Source organism: Tasmannia lanceolata, unplaced genomic scaffold (assembly GCF_043159265.1).
Source record: "Tasmannia lanceolata isolate RefF3 unplaced genomic scaffold, GAP_Taslan_0.1 ptg000004l, whole genome shotgun sequence".
Lineage (NCBI taxonomy): Eukaryota > Viridiplantae > Streptophyta > Magnoliopsida > Canellales > Winteraceae > Tasmannia > Tasmannia lanceolata.
In genome coordinates this window covers 2071166-2095054 of record NW_027518681.1, presented here as the reverse complement: position 1 = coordinate 2095054, position 23889 = coordinate 2071166, and the positions used below count along the sequence as shown (strand labels likewise).

At 41.9% G+C, this 23889-nt stretch overlaps 1 protein-coding gene and 1 long non-coding RNA gene across 4 annotated transcripts in view; one reads left to right on the top strand and one right to left on the bottom strand.

Annotated features, from left to right (window-relative positions):
• Positions 1-1021: 1021 nt before the first annotated feature.
• LOC143875700 (uncharacterized) overlaps positions 1022-23889 on the bottom strand; it is a 39258-nt gene continuing 16390 nt past the window's right edge. For all 3 annotated transcript variants that reach the window (XM_077377302.1, XM_077377303.1, XM_077377304.1), the window contains 5 exons: positions 23459-23683; positions 10387-10484; positions 9812-9881; positions 3163-3497; positions 1022-1807 (listed from right to left, as the gene is read on the bottom strand). In XM_077377302.1, coding sequence (XP_077233417.1) covers positions 1199-1807; positions 3163-3497; positions 9812-9881; positions 10387-10484; positions 23459-23683 — 1337 coding nt within the window. In that variant the 3' untranslated portion in view covers positions 1022-1198. The remainder of the gene's footprint in view (positions 1808-3162; positions 3498-9811; positions 9882-10386; positions 10485-23458; positions 23684-23889) is intronic.
• LOC143875701 (uncharacterized) lies at positions 19884-23842 on the top strand. Its single transcript, XR_013250175.1, has 3 exons — positions 19884-19905; positions 20069-20122; positions 23469-23842. It is a non-coding gene; the product is annotated as an uncharacterized LOC143875701 (long non-coding RNA).

Genomic DNA, 23889 nt, shown 5'->3' with positions numbered 1-23889 from the left:
CATAATCATGATTATGTGTTATTTTCTGCAAATTAGTGGAAGAAATATTTTCTACTAATTTGTCTTGATGCATTGTATGTACATCTATTTTCAATGGAAAGAATCATTACCACTTCTTTCATATTTGTAGCATTTGAATAGTTTGATTGTATTTTTTCTTTTTGAAGAATAATTTTTGCAAGCTTAGTGTTGTCATATGTTTGTTTTATGGAAACACCTCTTTTGTTCACAAGAACTATACCAAGAGTTGCATGCCTTGGACAGATTTAAACAGGAATATTGTCGAAAGCTTTAGGAAGAGGAGAATTCAAGTGCAACTCAAAAGAGGTGAGTTTCTTTTAAAATTTTCATTAAACAAACTTCCACGACAAAAAGTTATATGACTTTATGGCTTTTCCTTTTTTTTTTTTTTTTGGTGGACGTGTTTTCTTCATTGGTAGAAAGATACGTAACATCTTCAAAACAGATCAGGAAAACAAAACCATATATTTTACTTTTTCTAAAAGAGAGAGGATTTATTTGTTTGCTTTTATTTTTTTATTTACTTGTTTTTCTTTGGCTTATGATTTTTTTAATCTTCATGAGCAGGATATACATGTTTTGTAGATGGATACATAGAATTATAGATAGTTCTTCTTCCTATATATATATTGAATGGCAGTTCTTCTTCCTATATTCTTTCTTTAGATGGACAGTTGTTAAGATTTCTTTGCTATTTGTCTTCTTTCATGCCTCATGCATTGCACATGGTTTCATACTAGTAGATATATATGTGCATTAGTATATATGTGTATATCTCTCTTTCTCTCTATATATATGTATGTATGTATGTATGTATGTATGTATATAAGGCACACCACATTCATTTCAACCTCCCCAACCTAATTAGACCTCTCCAACGGAGTCTCCTTTCCTCATAAAACATTAGCACAGATTCTATTTTTCAATAATGCATTCAGCCCCAATGATATGTTACTAAACAAGTAAAATATCAGATGAAGAGAGAGTGGGATAGAGAAAGTAAGGCAGAAAGAAAGAGAGTTACATAACTAATAAAGTTGTAGTGGTACATCTCCATGTCTTCAACACAAGAAAGACCAAAAACAAAAACCAAACCCAGGAGCATAACTGTCGCAAACAACCTCCAATGAAGAAAAAATCACAAACCAAAATATATATAAAAGAAAGAAGAACACAACTAAACAGAAAGTGCCTGGTAGGTACGTTCAGGTACCTTTCTAATGGTAGACTTTATAAGATCAAAATAAAGTGGAAACTGAGCCATAGCAAAAAATGTAACAGGCACACCCATGACCGCGTAGACTGGATAAGTAGCATACTTTAGCTTGTCTTTGATGACAAAGAAATGACCAGCACAAAACGAAACCAACATAGCAGCAATTGAGAAGAAGAGAGATGTGAGGCCCATTATTAACTTCTGTGGCAAATCCCTCCCAAAATCAGATTCCTGGTAGCGAGAAGTGAGGATGGACAGGAACATGATTAAGGAAGTAACAGAGAAGCATAGTGCAACAAGTGAAGAAATGGCAAAGATATCAAACGCCGGTTTGCCTTCGAATATTGGGAGGCCGTTGTTGGTTACTCCTCCAGGAACGGTGGTGGCCGAGGAAAAGGCGACCGTGGCGATGAGTGCCGCCACAACTGAGCATGATTGGGAGGTGTTGGTTAACCATGTACCCCCATCTTTAACCAGGTCTTGGTGTGTCTTTGTGAAGATATCCCTCGGTGTTTGGCCTTCATGGTTGTATTGAATGAAGAAATGGCGGTCCATGGAGGCCTTGACAAACTGAGATGAGATACAAGTGTGAGTTTAAGGCTATGTTTGGCAACCATGAGTTTTTTTCGATGTAATATTAGTTTACTCAACAGTGAGGGAGGGTGGCATGAGCGAGGAGAGGGTGAGGAAAGGATGAAAAACAGGGGAAAAAACTCCACAAAATAGGATCGATTTTTCTCACCCTCTCCTCGGTCATGCCCGCTAAGTCTGTCTTACCCCTTTCACACCAATATTAGATTTTCCCCCTGTTTTTGTGGAGGTTTCCCCCTGTTTTTATCCTTTCCTCACCTTCTCCTCGGTCATGCCCGCAAGTCTCTCCTTACGCCTTTCTCACCACATTATGAACTAATATTCCATGAAAAAACATTTCATGGCAAATATTTGAAATGAAGTAAACAAACAATAGCAAATTATGCTTATCTGAACCCTTTCATAAACTGAAGAGGTTAATGTATAGAAAACCTAATGAAGTGATCACTGTCAGCTGATACGAATTTGCAGGATACAGATAATTCTTACATGTGGGGTTCACATTATCTTGTGTATTATTTGTATAACTTGATATTACCAAACTTTGAAGCCCAATTAAGAGAATCCATGAATATGTTGGATTGTAAACATGATACTTAACCAACAACCAAAGCATTGCATCAGAGGGCTGACATGAATTAAGGAGAGTAGTCATTGGATCCTACAACCAAAGCAAAAGATCCCTAAAAGGTCCCACACTTAACCAACATCTTTAGAAATCCTAGCTCATAAATTATACTCTAAGGGAACAATAATTTTAAGAGGTTCATTATCTCTAATTTTCGTGAAGCACCTTTTGGAAAAAGGATGAAGAGGAAAATGTGTGAATCCTAAGAGGCCTCATTTTATCTGCTAAATGAGATAACCCTATTTTTTAAAAATTTTATAATATTTATGTTTATTCATATGAAAAGGTCTAAGGCCACGTTTGGCAACCATAAATTTTTTTCATGGAATATTACTTTATCTAGTGGTGAGAGATGGCTAGGGTTGGGTTGGGGGGAGGGAGGAGAGAAGAGACTTAAGATAAAAAAACTGAGAAGAGGTGGCTAAAAAGCAGGAAAAATTGAATTTTGATTAGAGTTTTTCTTTCCCTTTTTTTTCAGCCTTTTCTCACTTTCTCCCCATTTCATCTCTAGTCTCTCCTTCTCCCACTCTCCCTAGCCCTCCCTCATCACTTGATAAGCTAAAATTTCATGGAAATTTTTTTCATGGCAGCCAAACACGGCCTAATTAATCTAAGATTTAAATTTTATTTTAGATCAATTTAATAAAGATAAATGCTAAACATTAAAGTAGACATTGGAAAAATTAAGGAGAGAGACTAGTCACACCTTGTACCATTTGATCTCCCATTGCATTTGAAGAGCGGCACCAGCAATGAGCCATGGTCGGTTTTCGCCTAATGTTGCTGCTAAATGTAGGGCACTATTTCCCTCAACATCAACTTTCTTAAACACACTCTCCTTAAACACAGTCTTCTTTAGCATGAGCCTATACACATGGGGTTGTCTGTTCTCCACGGCCAAGAGAACTATATTCTTTCCATCCTGATTCATGTCTTGCATTGCAACTGGGAATGTGTCGAGAATTTTTTCTACTATCTCTACCACCCCCATCTTTGCTGCCACCAGGATCGGTGTCTCTAGGATCGGCGTCCCATTCATACCTGTCACAAGTGGAAATACAGTCTGTATAGTACCAAAAACATATGCAACGCTACTATAAGCTCAATGGTTAGATGATCTTCATGATCACAATCTCCACGGGGTAACTTTGAGCGGAGTGGAAATATCCATGAGAAACGAGTACAATCATCCATAAACAATAAATAAAATCGATGGCCATAATTGCTCGGGAGCTGGTACCCACAAATCAGAATGTAATATATCTAATGCATTAGTAGTGTGTAGATCAGATAATTGAAACGGAAGTTTGCAATGTCTTCTGGCCAGACATGTAGAACAAATTGAAATATCTGAAGGGAGCGGAGCTAACAGTAATCCTTTTATGAGAAACTAATTGGCGGAGCACCTAATTAGAGGGATGACCTAACCGTTGGTGCTAGGTAGTGCTAGGAACTTTAGTCGCCATAAAAACTTGCGAAGAGCCCGGGGATGAAATTGGTGAATGAAGCAACAGATACAGCCCTCCCTTAGTTGTTCCTTTGTGAAGTACTCTCCTTGATCAACGGTCCTGAATGATGCGGCCATGAGAATCAAAGAAGAACACACGATCAATGTCACGAGTCAGTTGGGCAACTGAAATAAGATTCTTCTTAATCACAGGAACACATAGAAAATTATTGTGAGTGAGGCCAGAAACAGGAGTAGTGACGGATCCAACATGAGTGATAGGCAGGTATGTCCATTACCAACTTGAATAGAGGATTTACCCGTATATTCAATGCCTTTTTGAATGGAGTTGACATCCGTAGTCATGTAATTCATTGCTCTTGTGTCGGGATACCACTGCTGATCAAGGCTTCTGATGTTGAGGGCGGAGAAGGATCTTGGAAGATCATTTGACTGAAATGCTTGATTGAATCGCTGGTAGTAGTGTCCAGCCTCATGACCTCAACGTTTGCAGATTTGGCAAGGTATTGGCTACAACTCAGGTGGCGGTGGTTCTCGACCAAGGATACCTTGCTGACAATTAGAGGAGAGTATTCCGGGGGGCGATTATTGCCATGATTGGAAGGGGCACCTCTACGGCGACGATTAGATGCATTCCGACCTCTGGAGGTCGAGTCGCTGTTCATCTGAGTGAGAAATGCGGTGAAATGGTCAGATTGGAGACATTGTGTCCGTTCTAGAAAGATTCATGACCAAAGAATAGAGAGTGGAGTTCTGCAAATGATGGAAGTGGCTGATGAACAAAAAGAGCAGTGGTGAAGTTGGCATATTCAGAGCACTCAGGGCCAAGACATGTGAGGGTATAGCTGACCAGATCAGCATCTGCGAGAGGACGTTGAATAGTCGAAAGAGCATCGGCTATAAACTTCACCTTTTGAAGGTAATCAGGCATGGATAGTGCACCTTTGCAAATATTTAGGATCTCTTGGTGAAGTTGAACCAAGGAAGCAGGATTCTTCCATGGGAGTGGGGAACCTCGAGTCCCGGGTTCTCAAATCCGAAACGGGAATCTTCTCGAATCCCAAAAAACTGGGAATTCAGGTTTGGATTCGCCGGTGTAAACTTACCAACTTCTCCAAAAGCTTAAGCTGTTGGAGAAAGGCGTTATTTATCTTTTATACTTCAACACTCCCCTGCACGTGTGGCCCACTTGGCAAACACGTGGCACATGTGGTCCCACTTTGGGCCGACCATCGCATGTGGATTTTTTTTGCTATCCGGGAGGTTTGAACTCGAGACCTTTGGCTTTGATACCATGTAAACTTACCAACTTCTCCAAAAGCTTAAGCTGTTGGAGAAAGGCGTTATTTATCTTTTACACTTTAACAGCCGGAAACCCGATTCCCACTTTTGGGAATCGAGCTTTATGATTCCCCGGAAACCCGATTCCTACTTTTGGGAACCGCGGTTTAATATTATGTGAAATGCGATCTCGGCAATTCCACGGAGTTTCCCTGGCGATGTCCAACTCCCTAGCGATTCCACGACAATTCCCCGACGACTCCTCAGTGACTCTTCGGTGACTCTTCGATGACTTCACGATTCCCGCTTCCGACCATCCCGGGAGCCTTCAATTCCCGCTTTCGATTCCCGTTTCTATTCCCACTTTTGATTCCCGCTCTGGCAACCTTGGTTCAAACACATTGCACAGAGTCCCCGCAACAGCAACAATGGAGCTCACTTCGGATCCAACAGCCGAAGCCACAGGAGTTAGGAGATTGCCTGAAACCAATCTTAGAGTGAGATTCTCAACCCTCTAAATGGTCGAAAGCTGGCTAAAACGTAGATTTCAACAAAAAAATCCCCAAAACAGGGCGTGACGCCCAAATAGGATACCACAAAAATCAATAGAACTTTTTTTTTTTGAATGGTATTATGGCTATCATTTTCAAAAAAAAAAAACTAGAACTTACTCAATCGGAGTTGGATCGAAGCGAGGTCATCACTAATGTGATCCTCATCAAAAAATGTTCCAAAAGGGTTAGGTTTCCCCTCTTAGCAGATCAAGGGCAGAGGGTTCTCTCTCATCAACCCCAAAAGTACACTTTTATGTATTTTTTCTAGAAAAATCATAAACACACTATGGAGGTCTCAAAAAATTCTCGAAAAAACACCAAATTCATGAGAAATATATGCCCTCTTTAACCATGAAGTTTTTCAGACTGAAACCATGACCGTACGACAGATGGTGTCAGTCTTACGGCTTGATGATGTCACCAATGGTGCGATCAGTCACAATGGTTGATTTGCATACACAAACAATTGTAAATCTTGCTTTGACACTAAGTTGTAATTCAAGGAAGATGAATGCAACAGAAAAGAGAATAGGAAGAGAAAATGAAAAGAGAGGAAGGGGAAAACGTTGGAGAGAATAGAATTATTACACTGTGATGGGTGATTCCTATGTATTTATATCAAGCCCTTGATGGCTGAAGAAAAGACATAAATGTCCACCCCCACTCCACACGCACAAAAATAAAAATAAAAATACTAATACAAGTAATACTTGTTAATTAACCAACTTCTCCAAAAGCTTAAGCTGTTGGAGAAAGGCATTATTTATCTTTTATACTTTTAACACTCCCCCACACGTGTGGCCCACTTGGCAAACACGTGGTACATGTGGTCCCACTTTGGGCCGACCATTGCATGTGGATTTTTGCTATCCGGGAGGTTTGAACTCGAGACCTTTGGCTCTGATACCATGTTAACTAACCAACTTCTCCATGAAACCAGGTTACCTCCAACAAAGGTACAATACCCGGTAGTCGATCTCCTATCCGCAGGAGATCCAGCCCAATCAGCATCTGAGAACCCCTCAATCCGTGTATGACCATGCCGTTTGAATAGTAATCCTTTCCCTGGAGCACCCTTCAGATACTTGAGAATTTGAACCACTGCGTTCCAATCAGATGTGCGAGGAGAGATCATGTACTGGCTAACTACCCCAACGGCGTAGGATATATCAGGACGAGTAACGGTTAGGTATATGAGCTTGCCCACAAGTCTTCTATACCCACCAGGATCTTTCAACAAATCACCCTCTTCTGGAACCAATTTCACATTTGGATCCATGGGTGCAGCTACTGGTTTCACACCAAGATTTCATGTCTCTTCTAACAAATCAAGAACATACTTCCTTTGAGATAAAGATAAACCACGAGAGGAGTACGCAACTTCTATCCCAAGAAAGTATCTGAGACGTCCCAAGTCCTTTGTTGCAAATTCTTTTTGTAAGAAGTCTTTCAATTTTTGAATTCCCCCTAAGTCACTGCCTGTAATAATGATGTCATCGACGTATACAATCAACATAATGCATCCTGCTGATGACTGATAGCTGAATACTGAGTGATCTACAACACACTGTTTGAGACCAAACCTCATAACTGCCTCACTAAATCTACCAAACCAAGCACGTGGTGACTGCTTTAACCCATAAATCGCTTTTCTGAGTCGATAGACAGATGAGGACAACTCCCCCTGAGCAACATAACCTGGCGGTTGCTCCATATACACTTCTTCAAGTAGGTCGTCATGCAGAAAGGCGTTCTTCACATATAGCTGGTGAAGAGGCCAACCATTATTAACGGCGAGGGAGAGTAGAACACGGACAGAAGGTATCTTCGCAACTAGAGAAAACGTCTCATGGTAGTCTACACCGAATGTCTGAGTGTAACCCTTTGCCAACAGACGTGCCTTCAGTCGATCAACCGTGCCATCAGGAAGATACTTAAGGGAGAAGACCCATCGGCAGCCAACTGGTCGAGCGCCGGCAGGTAGAGAGACAAGATCCCATATGTTGTTGGACTGAAGAGCGCCCATTTCAAGGTCCATTGCAGCCTGCCAGCCTGGGTGAAGGAGAGCCTCATCCAAAGACTGTGGTAACACAGCATAAGATATAGACAAGACAAAGCTTTTGAAAGGGAGAGTTAGACGATCATAAGAAACGAAATTAGAAAGCGGGTGAGCAGTAGAATGGGAACGAGTACGGGAAGCAATAGGAGAATCAGATACCTGAGGAGGGGGTAAGAAGATCTCTGCCTGTGAGGACGATTTCTCGGCTTGCGAGGGACGTGCCTGCTGTGGACGACGTTTATATTGGACTGTAGTAGGGGGACGAGCTACCCTGGGAGCACACGAGTCGACCTGTTCAGAAGGGCAAGCAGGAGGTGTGCAATAGGAGTAGTAGGAATGGGAGAAAGCTCAGGAAGTGAAATAGTCACCTCAGGGTCTGATCTGACATTGGAAGGACCAGAGGAAGAGCCAAAGAATGGTTCTGATTCGAAAAATGTGACGTCAGCTGATACATACCATCGGCGTAGACGTGGACCGTAGCAACGGTATCCTTTCTGGGTGCGAGAGTAACCCATAAAAATACACCATTCTAAACGAGGATCCAGCTTATCACGGCCAGGACCCAAATGATGAACAAAACATACGCAGCGAAAGACTCGCGGTGTAAGGGAGAATGGGTCCTGATGTGGATAAACTATGTGAAATGGAGAATCACCGTGAAGCACCGAAGATGGAAGACGATTGGATAGGAAACAAGCAGTGAGAATGGGGTCAGACCAAAAGGATTTAGGAACATGCATCTCAAAGAAGAGTGTGCGAGCCACCTCAAGTAGATATCGCAGTTTCCTTTCAGCGACGCCATTCTGCTGCGACGTGTATGCACATGATGATTGATGAAGGATGCCATGACAAGAGAGATAGTCCTGAAAGCCATCAGTAGTAGAGAAAAACTCACGAGCATTATCAGTACGCAGGCATTTAAGATTAGTACTAAATTATTTTTTATTTCATCATGAAAAATTTTAAAAGCAGAGAAAACCTGAGAGCGGTCTTTCAGAAGATACAACCAAGTCATGCGTGAGTAATCATCAATAAAAACCACAAAGTACTGGAATCCATTATTTGACGCGACCCGAGAAGGTCCCCATATATCGCAATGAACTAACTGAAATAAACTATCAACCCTAGTAACGACTCGGGAAGGGAAAGACACTCGATGATGCTTCCCGAGTTCACAATTGATACCATGTTAACTAACCAACTTCTCCAAAAGCTTAAGCTGTTGGAGAAAGGCGTTATTTATCTTTTATACTTTTAACAATACCCAAGGGCTATTAACTTAGTTAAACATTTATTTCCCACAAAAAAAATAGTAATAAAACACCAAAAATTTAAAACCAAAATCTGCCACGAGAAAGCCTCCTCTGCTGATCAATGATTTTGTTTGCAAGAGCCATCATGATTGGTAGTGAACCAACTAGAACACCAGCAGTTTTTAGATTGCTGGTACAAGGAAAACATGCCTATGCAGTTTATAAGAGGATTTGGCTATTGCAAAACCACCTGATACAAGAATTTGTTTTTCCATTAAACCCCATCTTTCTGGGAAGAAAGTGACTGAACTGGATGTAGGGATGGTAAGAGCGATGGTGAGAGAATGGGAACAGCGGAAATGATAATGATGGCTACAGTCATAATGGCAAACTAATTATGGTTGCGATGGAGCAATGGCAGTCATAGTGACATAGTGGGTGTGGAATGGTTGTGATGGAGAGCAATAGGAGAAGACGAAGAAGAAAGGGGAAGAGAAAACCAAAAACAAAAAAGAATAAATAAATTGAGAAAACCAAATTTATCTATTTGTGTATGTGTTAATTTCTTACTAGGAAAAACCAAACACCAGTATATAAATCCATCCATGATATTTCCTTGGATATACATGAGGCTATGTACATTAAGATCTACATACACATAATATAATATAAGTTGTAACAAGTATATATAGGATTTACAGTGTTGCCAATTCCAATTGCGATGAAATTCTACAACATACCATTGTTGGAAAAGGCCCCATTGATCTCCGGATGTAGAAAGGTAACAATGTCAACAAGTTTCTCCATGACCTGCAATAGATTCCATGTCACTTTAATTTGGAAAGTTTATTTCGAGCAAATGCGTGGAACATTAAATGCCATATACAAACATTCGTCCCGTGCATGGAAGGAACAACAGTACAAAATAAATTTCGTAGAAACAATAAAATAAAAACTCCGCCTGTGTTTTACACAGCCTGTCCCAAGCCAGGATAAAGGAGGAGGGTAGGCGTTAGGTTGGCAGCCGGCTGTATACTTTGCCATTTTTCTATGAAATGAATCCTATAGAAAATTCTAAAGGATTCATTAGCCGACCCCAACTAGTTTGGGACAAAGGCTTAGTTGAGTTGAGTTGAGAAACAATATAATAAAACAAACCTATTTCAAAAATAAGGGCAGCAGAGAATGGCAGGTGTTGCAAGAAAAATACAAAAAATGAAATTGGAGATGCAATACTTCAAAAGCTTCCTTGAAACTTGTGATGCTAATGCATATTTGCAGTAAGTGACGAACAAGTATCCGTGTAATCATATACCTCTCCCAAATTTTTGGACGAAAGAGATTTCTTTTTCAATCCCTTTACAAGCTTTCTTTTGGGTTTTAACTCACTATGTAACACCGTGAGATTCTCTCCTGAAAAGAGAAAGTATTTGTTAATTATAATGTCATACTTCAATTATCAATGAATGATATAAAAACAGTCACATAAAAATAAAGTAAAACATATGATATGCAATGAAGGTTACACACATGAATTGCATTTTATAGAATTAAGGAGTGGTAATGAAAGACTGTTGGAATTTGATCTAGGCCAACAAAGATTATCATCCAAATCAATATTGTTAAAGAAGGTAAAACCAACCAATAGATTCTCAAACTTGTAATCATATAAGGTCATAATAAGCCATGACACTCCAACAAATTCTCAAAATTGCAATCATATAAGGATGGTGTAGGTTTCTTGTAAGCGATGACACTCCAACAAATGACAAAATCTTTTAAGCAAAAAGGGTTCGTGAGAAAAGTTGAGGAACATTCCTTGCTACACACCAAAATCCAAACATCAAATGTGATGAAAGAGATTGTGTATCACGCTGCTTACACATTCAAGGAAAATAATACCTTCTTTGGGAGGCACTCTGCTTCAAGGAAGCAGGATTCGTTCCCTGGACTGGGGAATCGTGATTCCCCAGTACGCGGATCCGATTCGGGAATCGGTTCGAATCCCCGAAAATTGGGAATTGGGGTTCGGATTCGTCAGAACCCCGATTCCCACTTTATGGGAAGCCCGATTCCCAATTTTTAGAACCGTGATTCCTAGGCAATTCCCCGGCGATTCTCCGGCGAATCCCCGACGAATCCCCAGCGATTCTCCGGCAAACCCACGATTCCCGCTCCCAACCATCCCCGGAGCCTTCGATTCCCGCTTTCGAATCCCGAATTGAATCCCGCTTTCGATTCCCGCCCTGGCAACCTTGAGTTGAACCATGCAAGTAGAGGAGCAAGCAGAGAATGAATTTTCAAGGGAAAGCCAGACAGCGCGAGCAGTCTGCTGATTAACAACTTGTGAGAGAACTGATTCGGCCAACGTAGAATTGATCCAGCCAAGAAATGTGGAATCCACATGATCGCAAAGGTAGAAATCAGGGTTAGGAATGGGATCTTTGCCGTTAGTAGGATGAAGGAAACGAGGTGGTGGAGGCATAGATCCATCCATGAATCGCAGAAGATCCTGACTATGGAGGATGGGAAGTAGTTGGCTCCTCCGCAGGAGATCATTGTTGCAATTGAGTCGAATCGAGACAAGATGATGAATATTGGAGATCGTCATCATTGTGAATGAGCCTTAAGAGAAGGGGTGCGAGTAGATGAATCGGAATCATTGGTGGAGTTGGGGGCGATGCTATTGAGATGTGACAATAAGAGGAAATTTAAATGAAAGGAGAGGATACTTTAGATAAGAAAGGAGGAAAAAGGTTTTTGAATGAGTTGTGGGAAAAAGGGTTGATAAACTGGGGGGGGGGGGTGCAGGGATGTGTGAAGTGGAGATGAGGAGAAGAGGAGATGCGTCTTGGGAAAAGAGTGATATTGGGAGATATGTTTAGGCAAGAGTGATATTTATATTTTTAAAAGGGAGAAGAGGAGATGTGTCTTGGAATAGTGAGAAGTGATTGAAAGCTTGAGAGAGAGAGAGAGAGAGAGAGAGAGAGAGAGAGAGAGAGAGAGAGAGAGAGAGAGAGAGAGAGAGAGACACACGAAGGCCAATGCCGCGGGTAGGAGAAGAAGAGCAAAGGAGATACCATGAGACACGAAGGACAATGCTACGAGTAGGAGACGAAGCAGAATTACAGGAACAGGTTCGTGCCCTGCTCTGATACCATGAAAATGAGATATCTTTGAGAATGAGAAGAAAACATATAGATTTGGAAATGATGTGCATGCTAATTACGTTGCAGAGATCCCATATTTATATTAGTATTCTTGATAAGTATCAAGAGGTTAGTTACAACTATCTAATGTATACAATCCCATAAAAAAATGGGCTATAACATGTATCCATAGAGTCCTAGTTAGTTATGACGAGTCCTGATGGGGTGTAAAAAGATCCCCCACTCACGAATCAACACGTGGCACCAAGGCAAGCCCACATGCTCATCACCCAACAAGGGGTAATAGGGTCATTACAGCCTAAAAAAGGAAAGATCAAGTGTAAACCTTGCCCAACCACAATCTTGCACCTGTCCAAGGGCATGAAGGAAAGGGTAAAGTTTGATCCACTAATAGGTTGACACCTGTCCCCAAGGGCAAAAGTTTGTTCCAAGGTTGCCAGAGTGGGAATCGAAAGCGGGAATCGAAAGTAGGAATCGAAGGCTCCCAGGGAAGAATCCTGCTCAAGGTTACCAGAGCGGGAATCAAAAGCGGGAATCGAAGGCTCCCAGGGAAGAATCCTGCTTCCTTGGGTTGTCCCCCAATGACAGCAGAGCACAGCCCAACTCGCTCTGAACATCCGATCCCCATCTCAACTCCTACGCCTGAGCAAATCCAAACCCTTTTCCAACAAATGACAACCCTTGTTGATCAGTACACGCACCTGATCCAACAAGCGCCTCAGCAACATCTCCCAGAAGTTCCCCGACCTACACAAGGAAGGTTGAACCCCCCTAGAGAAGAGCATGTACCTCTCTGCCGTGATCAGACCCGCCACTCCTTTTCGAGGGGGACCCATCACTCCAGAACAAGACATGCACAAACAGAGCCTCATCCCCGTCACCGATTCCGATCTCGCTCAGTGCATAGACACCGAGCCAGAGAGGATCGTGCAGAATAGGCGAGATCTCGACACCGTCGAAAGAGCTCAGAAAGTCATTCAGACTCAGCGGCAAGTCCCACTGTGGAGAGAAGGAACAGACCAGCTAGCCGAGTAGAGAGGAGAGCCGACCCAATGCTATGAAGAATCGAATAAATAGATCATCGAATCGAGGAGCTGACAAATGATCATAATTGGCCCATTTCAAGACCATTCTCAAGTAGACCTCCCTTTACAGAAAATATTAGGCGCGCCAGCGCCCAAAGGGTGCAAGATGCCATTAGTCCCGCAATATGATGGAACAATTGATCCCGTGGATCATTTGGAGATGTTCTGAACCTTGATGCTCCTGCATGGTGCCTCCGATGGATTCCTTTGCAGTGCCTTCCCAACCACACTAACGGGAGCTGCAAGAGATTGGTACTCACGCCTTAAACCAAACTCCATCGACGATTTTGAGGAGTTTGGGGATGATCTGGTCCGATACTCCATGAGTAGTCGAAGGCCACGAAAGACAGCGGCATCCTTAATGGCGTTAAGATAAGAGGACGACGAGTCTCTGAAAGCGTTCGTGAGCCGATTCAACAGGGAGGCCCTCCAAGTCCAGAACCTAGATCCCTCGGCCGCCACGAATACGCTCATCGCGGGAGCCAAATCCAATGAATTCTGGCGAACTGTAGCCCGTCGAAACCCACACTCCTTGGCGGATCTCATGACTGGAGCCGAAGAGTATACATCTGTAGAAGAGACGCTAGCTGCACTGGATTCGAACAGGAGGAGAACTTCGAAACAGAAACCCTACGAAGCAACGTAGGGAGGATAAGCCTCCAAGAAGAGAAAGGAGCCATCAGAGAAGGGAAGAGAGCTACACGCCCCTCAACACGTCCAGAACCCCCATCTTGGCTGCGACCAGAGAAGAAGATTTCGTTAGGTGGTCATCGAAAAGGCTTTCCAAAGGAAAAAAGAGGGATAAGTCCAAAAACCTGAGTCCTAGCTCTAGTTGGACATGCCTAAAGCCTGAGGTCCACCTCGGGTTGGGCCTAAGACCGACCTGCTCGGTTAGAATAAACATAAGTCCAAAAACCTGAGTCCCAGCTCGGGTTCGACATGCCTAAAGCCTGAGGTCCACCTCGGGTTGGGCCTAAGACCGACCTGCTCGGTTAGAATAAACATAAGTCTAAAAACTTGAGTCCCAGCTCGGGTTAGACATGCCTAAAGCCTGAGGTCCACCTTGGGTAGGGTCTGAAACTGATCCGTTCGGTTGAAACTGTAAAATGCTAATTTCTAACTCGATTTGAACGTGCTCGCTTTGGACCAAAAGCTTGCCTCGAGCTAGGTCGAAGATCGAGTCGTTACTAATGCAATGAATAAACCTATCCAAAAAGGATTAGCTGAAGCTCGTCGTGATGACCAGTTCGACCAGAATTTGGCTGACCTGGATACAACACAGCCTTTCAGAGTTGCCCACAGAGAGCAAGTGGCATCTCATCCACAATCCAGTTCGTCCAGCCGTTCAGAGCACACATGGCCGGACGGGATATTCCACTTCAAAATCCTGGTCGTCCTAAGCCGTTCAGAGCATATACGGCCGAACAGGATATTTCACTTCAAAATCCAGTTCGTCCAGCCGTTTAGAGCACACATGGCCGGACAGGATATTTCATTTCAAAATCCTGGTTGTCCAAAGCTGTTCAGAGCGTATATCGCCGAACAGGATATTTCATTCCAAAATCCAATTCGTCCAGCCGTTCAGAGCACACATGGCCGGACAGGATATTTCACTTCAAAATCCTGGTCGTCCTAAGTCGTTTTGAGCATATACGGCCGAACATGATATTTCACTTCAAAATCCAGTTCTTTAAGCCGTTCAGAACGTCTCCAGCCGAACTGGATATAACGCGTGGGTAAAACTTAACCTGAAGAAGGCTAAGTTGTAGTAGCTCATCTGTTTTTCGGCCGACCTGAGACGGACCACCTGAACCGGCTGACCTGAATCAGTTTCCAGTTCATTCGTTCTTCAAGCCGACCAAGATATAGCGCGATGTGCTACAAGACAAAATTCTGGTCATCTGAAGCCGACCAGGATATAGCCCGATGTGTTACAAGACACAATTCTGGTCATCTGAAGCTGACCAGGATATAGCACGATTCGCTACAGGATAAAATTCTGGTCATCTGAAGCCGACCAAGATATAGTGCGATTCGCTATGGGACAAAATTCTGGTCATCTGAAGCCGATCAGGATATAGCGCGATGCGCTACAGGACAAAATTCTGGTCATCTGAAGCCGACCAGGACAAGGCGTGATTCGCTACAAGACAAAATTCAATTTTTTCTTTTAGCAGATTGCGCTATATCTTGGTCATCTCAAGCCGACCAGGATATAGCATGATTTGCTACAAGACAAAATTCTGTTCATCTCAAGCAGACCAGGATATAGCGTCATCCGCTACAAGACAAAATTCTGGTCATCTCAAGCCGACCAAGATATTGCGCAACAAATTTTTGGTCATATCAGGCCGACCAGGATATTGCGCAACAAATTTCTGGTCATATCAGGCCGACCAGGATATAGTGTGATGCGCTACACGACAAAATTCTGGTCATCTAAAGCCGACCAGGATATAGCACGATTCGCTACAGGATAAAATTCTGGTCATCTGAAGCCGACCAGGATATAACACGATTCGCTACGGGACAAAATTCTGGTCATCTGAAGCTGACCAGGATATAGCGCGATGCACTACAAGACAAAATTCTGGTCATCTGAAGCCGACCAAGACATGGCGTGATTCGCTACAAGACAAAATTCAATTTTGTCTTTTAGCAGATTGCGCTATATCCTGGTCATCTCAAGCCGACCAGGATATAGCATGATTCACTACAAGACAAAATTCTGGTCATCTCAAGCCGACCAGGATATAGTAGGGGTGGACATGGTTCCGGTTCGAACCGAGGAACCGAACCGAACCGGCACATATGGTTCTGTTCGGTTCGGTTCCATATTTATATGGTTCGGTTCCGGTTCTGATATCCTGGAACCGATTGAAATTCGGTTCGGTTCTGGGTTTGGGATCCCGGAACCGAAAACCGAACCGAGAACCAACCCTCACCTTAAAACCCAATGCCTTATCGCTTGATAAAATCACCCCACCCCCTTTTAATTCACCCCTCTTTAACATGTTGCTTTGTTTTTAAAATTTTAATTCACCCCCCAAATTTGTGCTTGATTATTCCAATTTGTGCATGTTTGTAAGTCATATATAATTTTTGCATTGCCCAAATTTGTGCAAATTTGTGCCTGATTATTCCAAATTCGTGCATGTTAGTCTTTGTAGTTCATATATAAAAGAGGACCGAACCGATTATAAATACGATTAGGCAAAATATCTACATTTGGTGAAGGTTGGGTAAACCCAGAACCGAACCGAACCGAACCGATTATATATGGTTCTAGTTCGGTTCGATTCCAAACATATATGGTTTGGTTCTGGTTCCAATTTCAGGGAACCGATTATATATGGTTCGGTTCTGGGTATACCCCAAAACCGAACCGAACCGAACCATGTCCACCCCTAAGATATAGTGTCATCCACTACAAGACAAAATTCTGGTCATCTCAAGCCGACCAGGATATAGCATGATTCGCTACAAGACAAAATTCTGGTCATCTCAAGCAGACCAGGATATAGCGTCATCCGCTACAAGACAAAATTCTGGTCATCTCAAGCCGACCAGGATATAGCGCGACAAATTTCTGGTCATCTCAAGCTAACTAGGATATAGCGTGATTCAAGACAAAATTCTGAACATCTCAGGCCGACCAGGATATTTGGCTTGCAAATCTAATTCATCCGGCCGTTCAGAACAAGTATGGCCGAACAGGATATTTGGCTTCCAAATCCAGTTCATTAAGACGACCAGAACGTCTTAGGCCGAACATGATATTTGGTCTCCAAATCCAGCTCATCAAGACGACCAGAACGTCTTAGGCCGAACAGAATATTAGGCTTGCAATTCCAGTTCATCCGGCCGTGCAGAACAAGTATGGCCGAACAGGATATTTGGCTTCCAAATCCAGTTAATCAAGACGACCAAAACGTCTTAGGTCGAACATAATATTTGGCTTGCAAATCCAGTTCATCCGGCCGTACAGAACAAGTATGGCCGAACATGATATTTGGCCTCAAAATCCAGTTCTTCAAGCCGTTCAGAACATCTCCGGCCGACCAGGATATTTGGCCTCAAAATCCAGTTCTTCAAGCCGTTCAGAATATCTCCGGCCGACCAGAATATTTGGCCTTAAAATCCAATTCTTCAAGCCGTTCAGAGCAAGTACGGCCAAACAGGATATTTGGCCTCCAAATCCAGTTCATCAAGACGACCAGAACGTCTTAGGCCGAACAGGATATTTGGCCTCGAAATTCAGTTCATCAAGACGACCAGAACGTCTTAGTCCGAACAGAATATTTGGTTTGCAAATCCAGTTCATCCGGTCGTTCAGAACAACTATGGCCAAACAGGATATTTGACCTCCAAATCCAGTTCATCAAGACGAGCAGAACGTCTTAGGCCGAACAGGATATTTGGCCTCCAAATCCAGTTCATCAAGACGACCAGAACGTCTTAGGCCGAACATAATATTTGGCTTGCAAATCCAGTTCATCCGACTGTGCAGAACAAGTATGGCCGAACAACAGAATATTTGGCTTGCAAATCCAGTTCATCCGGCTGTGCAGAACAAGTATGGCCGAACATGATATTTGGCTTCCAAATCCAGTTCATCATGACAACCAGAACGTCTTAGGCCGAGCAGAATATTTGGCTTGCAAATCCAGTTCATCCGGCCGTGCAGAACAAGTATGGCTGAACATGATATTTGGCCTCAAAATCCAGTTCTTCAAGCAGTTCAGAATATCTCCTGTCGACCGGGATATTTGGCCTCAAAATCCAGTTCTTCAAGCCGTTTAGAACATCTCCGGCCAACCAGAATATTTGGCCTCAAAATTCAATTCTTCAAGCCGTTTAGAACATCTCCGGCCGACCAGAATATTTGGCCTCAAAATCCAGTTCTTCAAGCCGTTCAGAACATCTCCGGCCAAACATGATATTTGGCCTTAAAATCCAGTTCTTCAAGCCGTTCAGAACATCTTCGGCCGACCAGGATATTTGGCCTCCAAATCCAGTTCTTCAAGCCGTTCAGAACATCTGAGGCCGACCTGGATATTTGGCCTCAAAATCCAGTTCTTCAAGCCGTTCAGAACATCTCAGGCCGACCAGGATACTTGGCCTCAAAATCCAGTTCTTCAAGCCGTTCAGAACATCTCCAGCCGAACCGGATATAACGTGTGGCTAAAACTTAACTTGCAGGAGGCTAAGTTGTAGCTCATTGATTTTTCGGCTGACCTGAGCCAGCCAACCTGAAATATTTTCCAGTTCATCTGTGAACCAGCCGACCTGAGGCGGACGACCTAAGCTAGCCGACCTGAATCGACCGACCTGAAACATTTTCCAGTTCATCCGTGAACCAGCCGACCTGAGCCGGCCGACCTTAGCCAACGAACCTGAATTCGTCGACCTGATCCGGACGACCTTAGCCGGCCGACCTGAATCGGCTGACCTGAGCCCACCGACCTACCATGGCCGACCTCGAAGATAAGCATACTAAGACAAACTGCAGAAGCTATGGTGCACAACTACTTCCTCACCCCTCACCGGTCTAAGGAAGTGGGTGGCATTTGATGGGGTGTAAAAAGATCCCCCGCTCACGGATCAACACGTGGCACCAAGGTAAGCCCACATGCTCATCACCCAACAAGGGGTAATAGGGTCATTACAGCCTAAAAAAGGAAAGATAAAGTGTAAACCTTGCCCAACCACAATCTTGCACATGTCCAAGGGCATGAAGGAAAGGGTAAAGTTTGATCCACTAATAGGCTGACACCTGTCCCCAAGGGCAAAAGGGTAATCCAATACCCAAAAAAGCCATCATCTCTAGCTTTGGTTTTCCCAATTTTGTGCCAATTACTGACTCAAGTGTCGAAGGGCCCGTCCGGAGTTACGACTCCGGGTTGGTCTTTTGACCTCGTGTACTTCTGTGCAGGACATAACTCTCAATCAGTTCAGCAGTTTGGACCCGCCAGATCAGCTCCTTCGTCACTGCCTCATCTGTTACCAATTTTGGGCCTAACAAGTCCCATTACGATCAGCTAATTGGGTAAGAAGATTATCCACTCAATGTTATCCACATTGAGATTGGGATCATAAAGATCACCTGCCACAATGTATCCAAAACTTCTAGAATATTATAAACTCCCTCCCTCCCTCCCTCTCTCTCTCTCTCTCTCTCTCTCTCTCTCTCTCTCTCTCTCTCTCTCACACACACACACACACACACACACAATATTTATTGAGAACTGATATCTATATTAGTTGTTGATAGTGTTTTGGGAACTATAGCATCATTAATAGCTTAGTAGGGAAGATTAAAATTAATGAAGAGGTGAGCGGCACTATTAAAACAACAGAGTGTGTGTTTGTGTTTATGTGTGTATAGGATTTGCTAGGCAATTTCGTGGAAAGCCATTTCATGGCTCACTTTCGCAGGAGAGAAATGCCACCTTAGATGAATTAAATGAATAAGACAAAATCTGCTAAAAAAGTGAGCTTGCGTGGTTCTTCTGCTGCCAAAGACAAAAAATATCCCGGTACTTGATCTCGTTGTGGTGAAGTGATGTGAGTTCTCTGGTCAGAACTCTAATTTCATGATTTTTTTGGTCTTTAATCAGAGATTTTGGGGGGTTTTTTGTCCAATATTTTATGGGTTTCTGGTAGATCTGTCCTTGCATCTCTATTTCTCTCCTCCTTTCCATCTCCCTCTCTCTGATGCTCTTCTGTTTTTACTTTGCAGGTGGATTGAAGTTCTGGGTGCCGTATTTGATTTGTTCAGCAATTCAGAAATCAGGTAAAAAGCCATGGATACTCTGTTGAAATGATTCTAGAATATTAGATTGGTTTTTGGCAAATATGTGGGTGTTGTTCATTGCTAATACTGTATTCGATCTATTTTTTCTTGTTGAATTTGATCTATTTATGGGTGTTATTCATTGCTCCAGGAATGTGCTTACAAACAAGATGGGTTGCTACGTAGTATCTGTAGTAGTCCAGGAATATGCTTGAAATCACTTGCATCTGTATTACAACACAGTATTTTCGCCTTTGTTTTGCTTCTCTTTTCTCTGTTTTTGTCTATGTGCATCATCTTTCTATTTCATGGTAGATATATAGAAGCATGCTACGTTTTTTTGAAGCGTGCTAGTTTAAACATTGGATCTATGAAGAATGTATTTTGTGATATTATGTTGGGATACCCTTTACAATGGGATACTCTATGAGATATTATTTCGGGATGTATTTCTGTTTTAATAGATGCCTATGTTTTAATATTATATGTGATATTCTGTTATGTTGAGATGATTGTGTATGAGATATTATGTGATATTCTGTTTTGTGGCTATCTTTCCTAATACTGTGTCATTAGTATAGAGCATGTAAAATGCAACTATAAGTCCCTTTTTAGCCAAGAACTTTGCTATATTCTAGGTGGTTTCAAATGACATACCAAATGAACATTATAAGTTCCTTTTTACTAACCACATCCATTTTGTCTTGAAGAATGTTGTGTTTTGGTGCTATCTAAAGAGGCCATAGTCTTTTTTCTCACTCTTTTGTGAGTAATTGTTGTTGGTGCCTTTGTAATGTTCTAGGCAAAATATGAGTAGTTGTTGTTGGTGCCTTTTACGGTGGAGTTAGTAAACTTTTCATTTACTTTCTATCCTACCAAACACTCATTTTATTATTCTCCGTTCATTTTCTTTACAGTTTTATGACAACTAAACTCCCATATCATAGGATTTCCGTTCCATTTATTTTCCATTTGCCACCTCGTTTCCTTTTTCCTTTCCCACTGGAGTAAAACAACTGAATGGACCCTAAATGGATTAGATAGATAGTTGAAAATGGTAGATAATCTTAATAAGATACCCACAGAACAGGAAACCCAGTATTTCCCTTTGATTTGATGCAGAGGCAAACACGGATAGTAAAGCTTATAGATAGATAAATAGGAGATTTTATATGGTGCCTGAGCGCGAAGTCCAATGTAGGCGGTACCACCCTTGATATTTGATTCAATGGCAGCCCACTTTTTAAGATACTGCTCTTCGATCAAATATCAAGGGTGTTACCGACTTACTGCCTACAAGGGACTTCACGCTTGGGCACCATATAATTTCTTAGATAATAGATTAGATAGATAGTTGAGAACTGTAGATATTGATCTCAATGGAAATAAAAAACAATGGAAAGAAACATGGTTAGTGTGTGTGTGTGTATATATAGAGTAGATTTTATACAGTGTGTACGCATAAAGTCTATTTTCGAAAAGTACAATGGGTCCCCTTTAAAGGATGATCCAAACCGTTCATTTGTTGGGCCACAATGTAAATAAGCTGTACAATGTAGATCACTTCCATCGGATGATCCTAACTCTCTGACATGTAGAGGGACTGCTTTATAGAAACCTCTATAGATCGGAGGGTTAGGATCATCCTATGGACATGATCTACAGGGGTAGATCCTATTTATGTTGTCTCCCAACAAATGAACTGTTTGGATTGTACTATTGTTGACTTTTCCTTGCTCTCAAGGAAAATGCCATTGTGTAATTCAAAATTAAAAGTGATGCCCTCTAGTCCTTTACCTCTTTTTTAGTTTACCTTAAAATTTGAATTTCCCTCCATCTTCTTGGCCTTTAAGTGAGATATCTTGTCCCACATTGGAAGAATGAAAGGAGAAGAGACTGTATATAAGTACATATATTGGAGTTGGATCTCTAAGGGTTGGGGATTCTTAGAGAGTAAACCATTGGGTTTGTCGAAAAATCTTTATCACGTGGTGTGTCAAGCCGTGTTGGGTCGTGGTGTGTGTAAAATTTTCTTTTTCCTTTTTCTTTTTTTTTCCATTATTCATGAGTTTTTCGCAGCCAATCTTATGTTTTCGGCAGAAAAGTGTGTCGGTAAAGTGCACGTCGGTAAAGTGTGCCTCACTTTACCTTTCTTAATCTTTTGGTTTCCCTGGAAAAAGTATGTAGGTAAGTGGTGTTTTATTTTTACCACCATAAATCTCTTATTTTACGTAGGAAATAATGTTGCGATTTCTGTTTTGATTTTAACAACGACATAATTGCAAATTTATCTATATATCCGTTGGAAAACATTCTAAAACGTTTCCTAATCATGTCGTTTCATTAAGATTTCTTTTAAGCTTCCTTCCATTAAGACTTCAGTTCTTTCTCTCTCTGACCAATGTTGCATAAAGCGTGTCCTCTAGGCATCCGGGAAGCGGGAGTGCACAACCCCTCGAGCGGAGTTGTTGTATCTTGGAGACATACGCCGGAGTTCCTATATTGCACCACAATTCATCGTATGTGGGGGGCGATATTTGTCTTAAGGACAATGAATTTAGATTCATGTCTCGACTCATTTATAAGTCACTCTTTACCTTTTTTGTTATTCCTTTTATTTCTACAGGTCTGTTGCTGCATTCTCATTAGATTTATTGGTATAATTTTAAATCACACAATTTCCTGTAACACCTATACAGTGGGCTGCCCCACTGTACTTTTCAAGAAACATTGGATTTCACGTGAACACAACATATGCTCAACTCAACTAAGCCTTTGTCCCAAACTAGTTGGGGTCGGCTAATGAATCCTTTAGAAAAAATTTATGAAGACCCGGCTCCAATTGACAAAGTCTAATCTTGACACTAGTTGGGTTCATCTACATGGATCATTTTCTTCAATTTTCTCCTATCCAAGGTCATGTTCTCTGCTATGTTCCTAGCCATCAAGTCTTTCCTCAATGTTTCTGAAGTTGTTTTCAGTCTGCCCCTTCCTCTTTTAACGTGCACACAACAAATGAAAAATCATATATAGATACTTTGAGGGACTGAATTTTGTAAGAGTCAAAGGAGCTTTTTATTGATTTTTTTTTGGATGGTAAGGAGTTTTTTATTGATTTAGTAGGGCAAAATAGTGACTTGAACAAAAACTCAGCCTAGCTAAATCTGAGTTTACTCGGACAAATTGGCAAGTGCCTCAGTGAGCAAGTCTACTCAGATGAGTTCTTAATTGACTCGAAGAGTTTCTAAATAGTGGTTGAAATGCCCACATTTAGGATCTTGATTTATTCTCATTTATCTTTTTGAAATAGTCTAAGAAAATGAAGCCATAATATACCTCCTTGCAGCGGTTGTTTATCCAGGGAAGGAGGTTCGGAAGGAGGTTCGGTCATTTTGACAATTGAATCTCGAAGGCTGGACTCATCTTCGGGATGTTTAAGGGGAGTGCTTCCTGTGTAATCATACTCCCAAGAAGAAGCACGATTCACAAGTTCATCCATGATTTGACATGCCCATTTATGCTTCTGTTTCTTTTCTTCCATCTTTTGGATTCTTGAGAAACCTATGCAAAATAAGGCCAACTGTTAGAATTGTAGCAACATTAAAAGAACATTAAAAGTAAAATAAAATTAAGGGATGTAATATCAGTTTTCTTATCAAATGACTTCATATAAATGATGTTGGCCTGCTTCTTTACCAATTATTTCAGTTTTGTGTAACATTTCTCTTGTACGGAATGGCTAATCTATCTATAATATATACTAAATC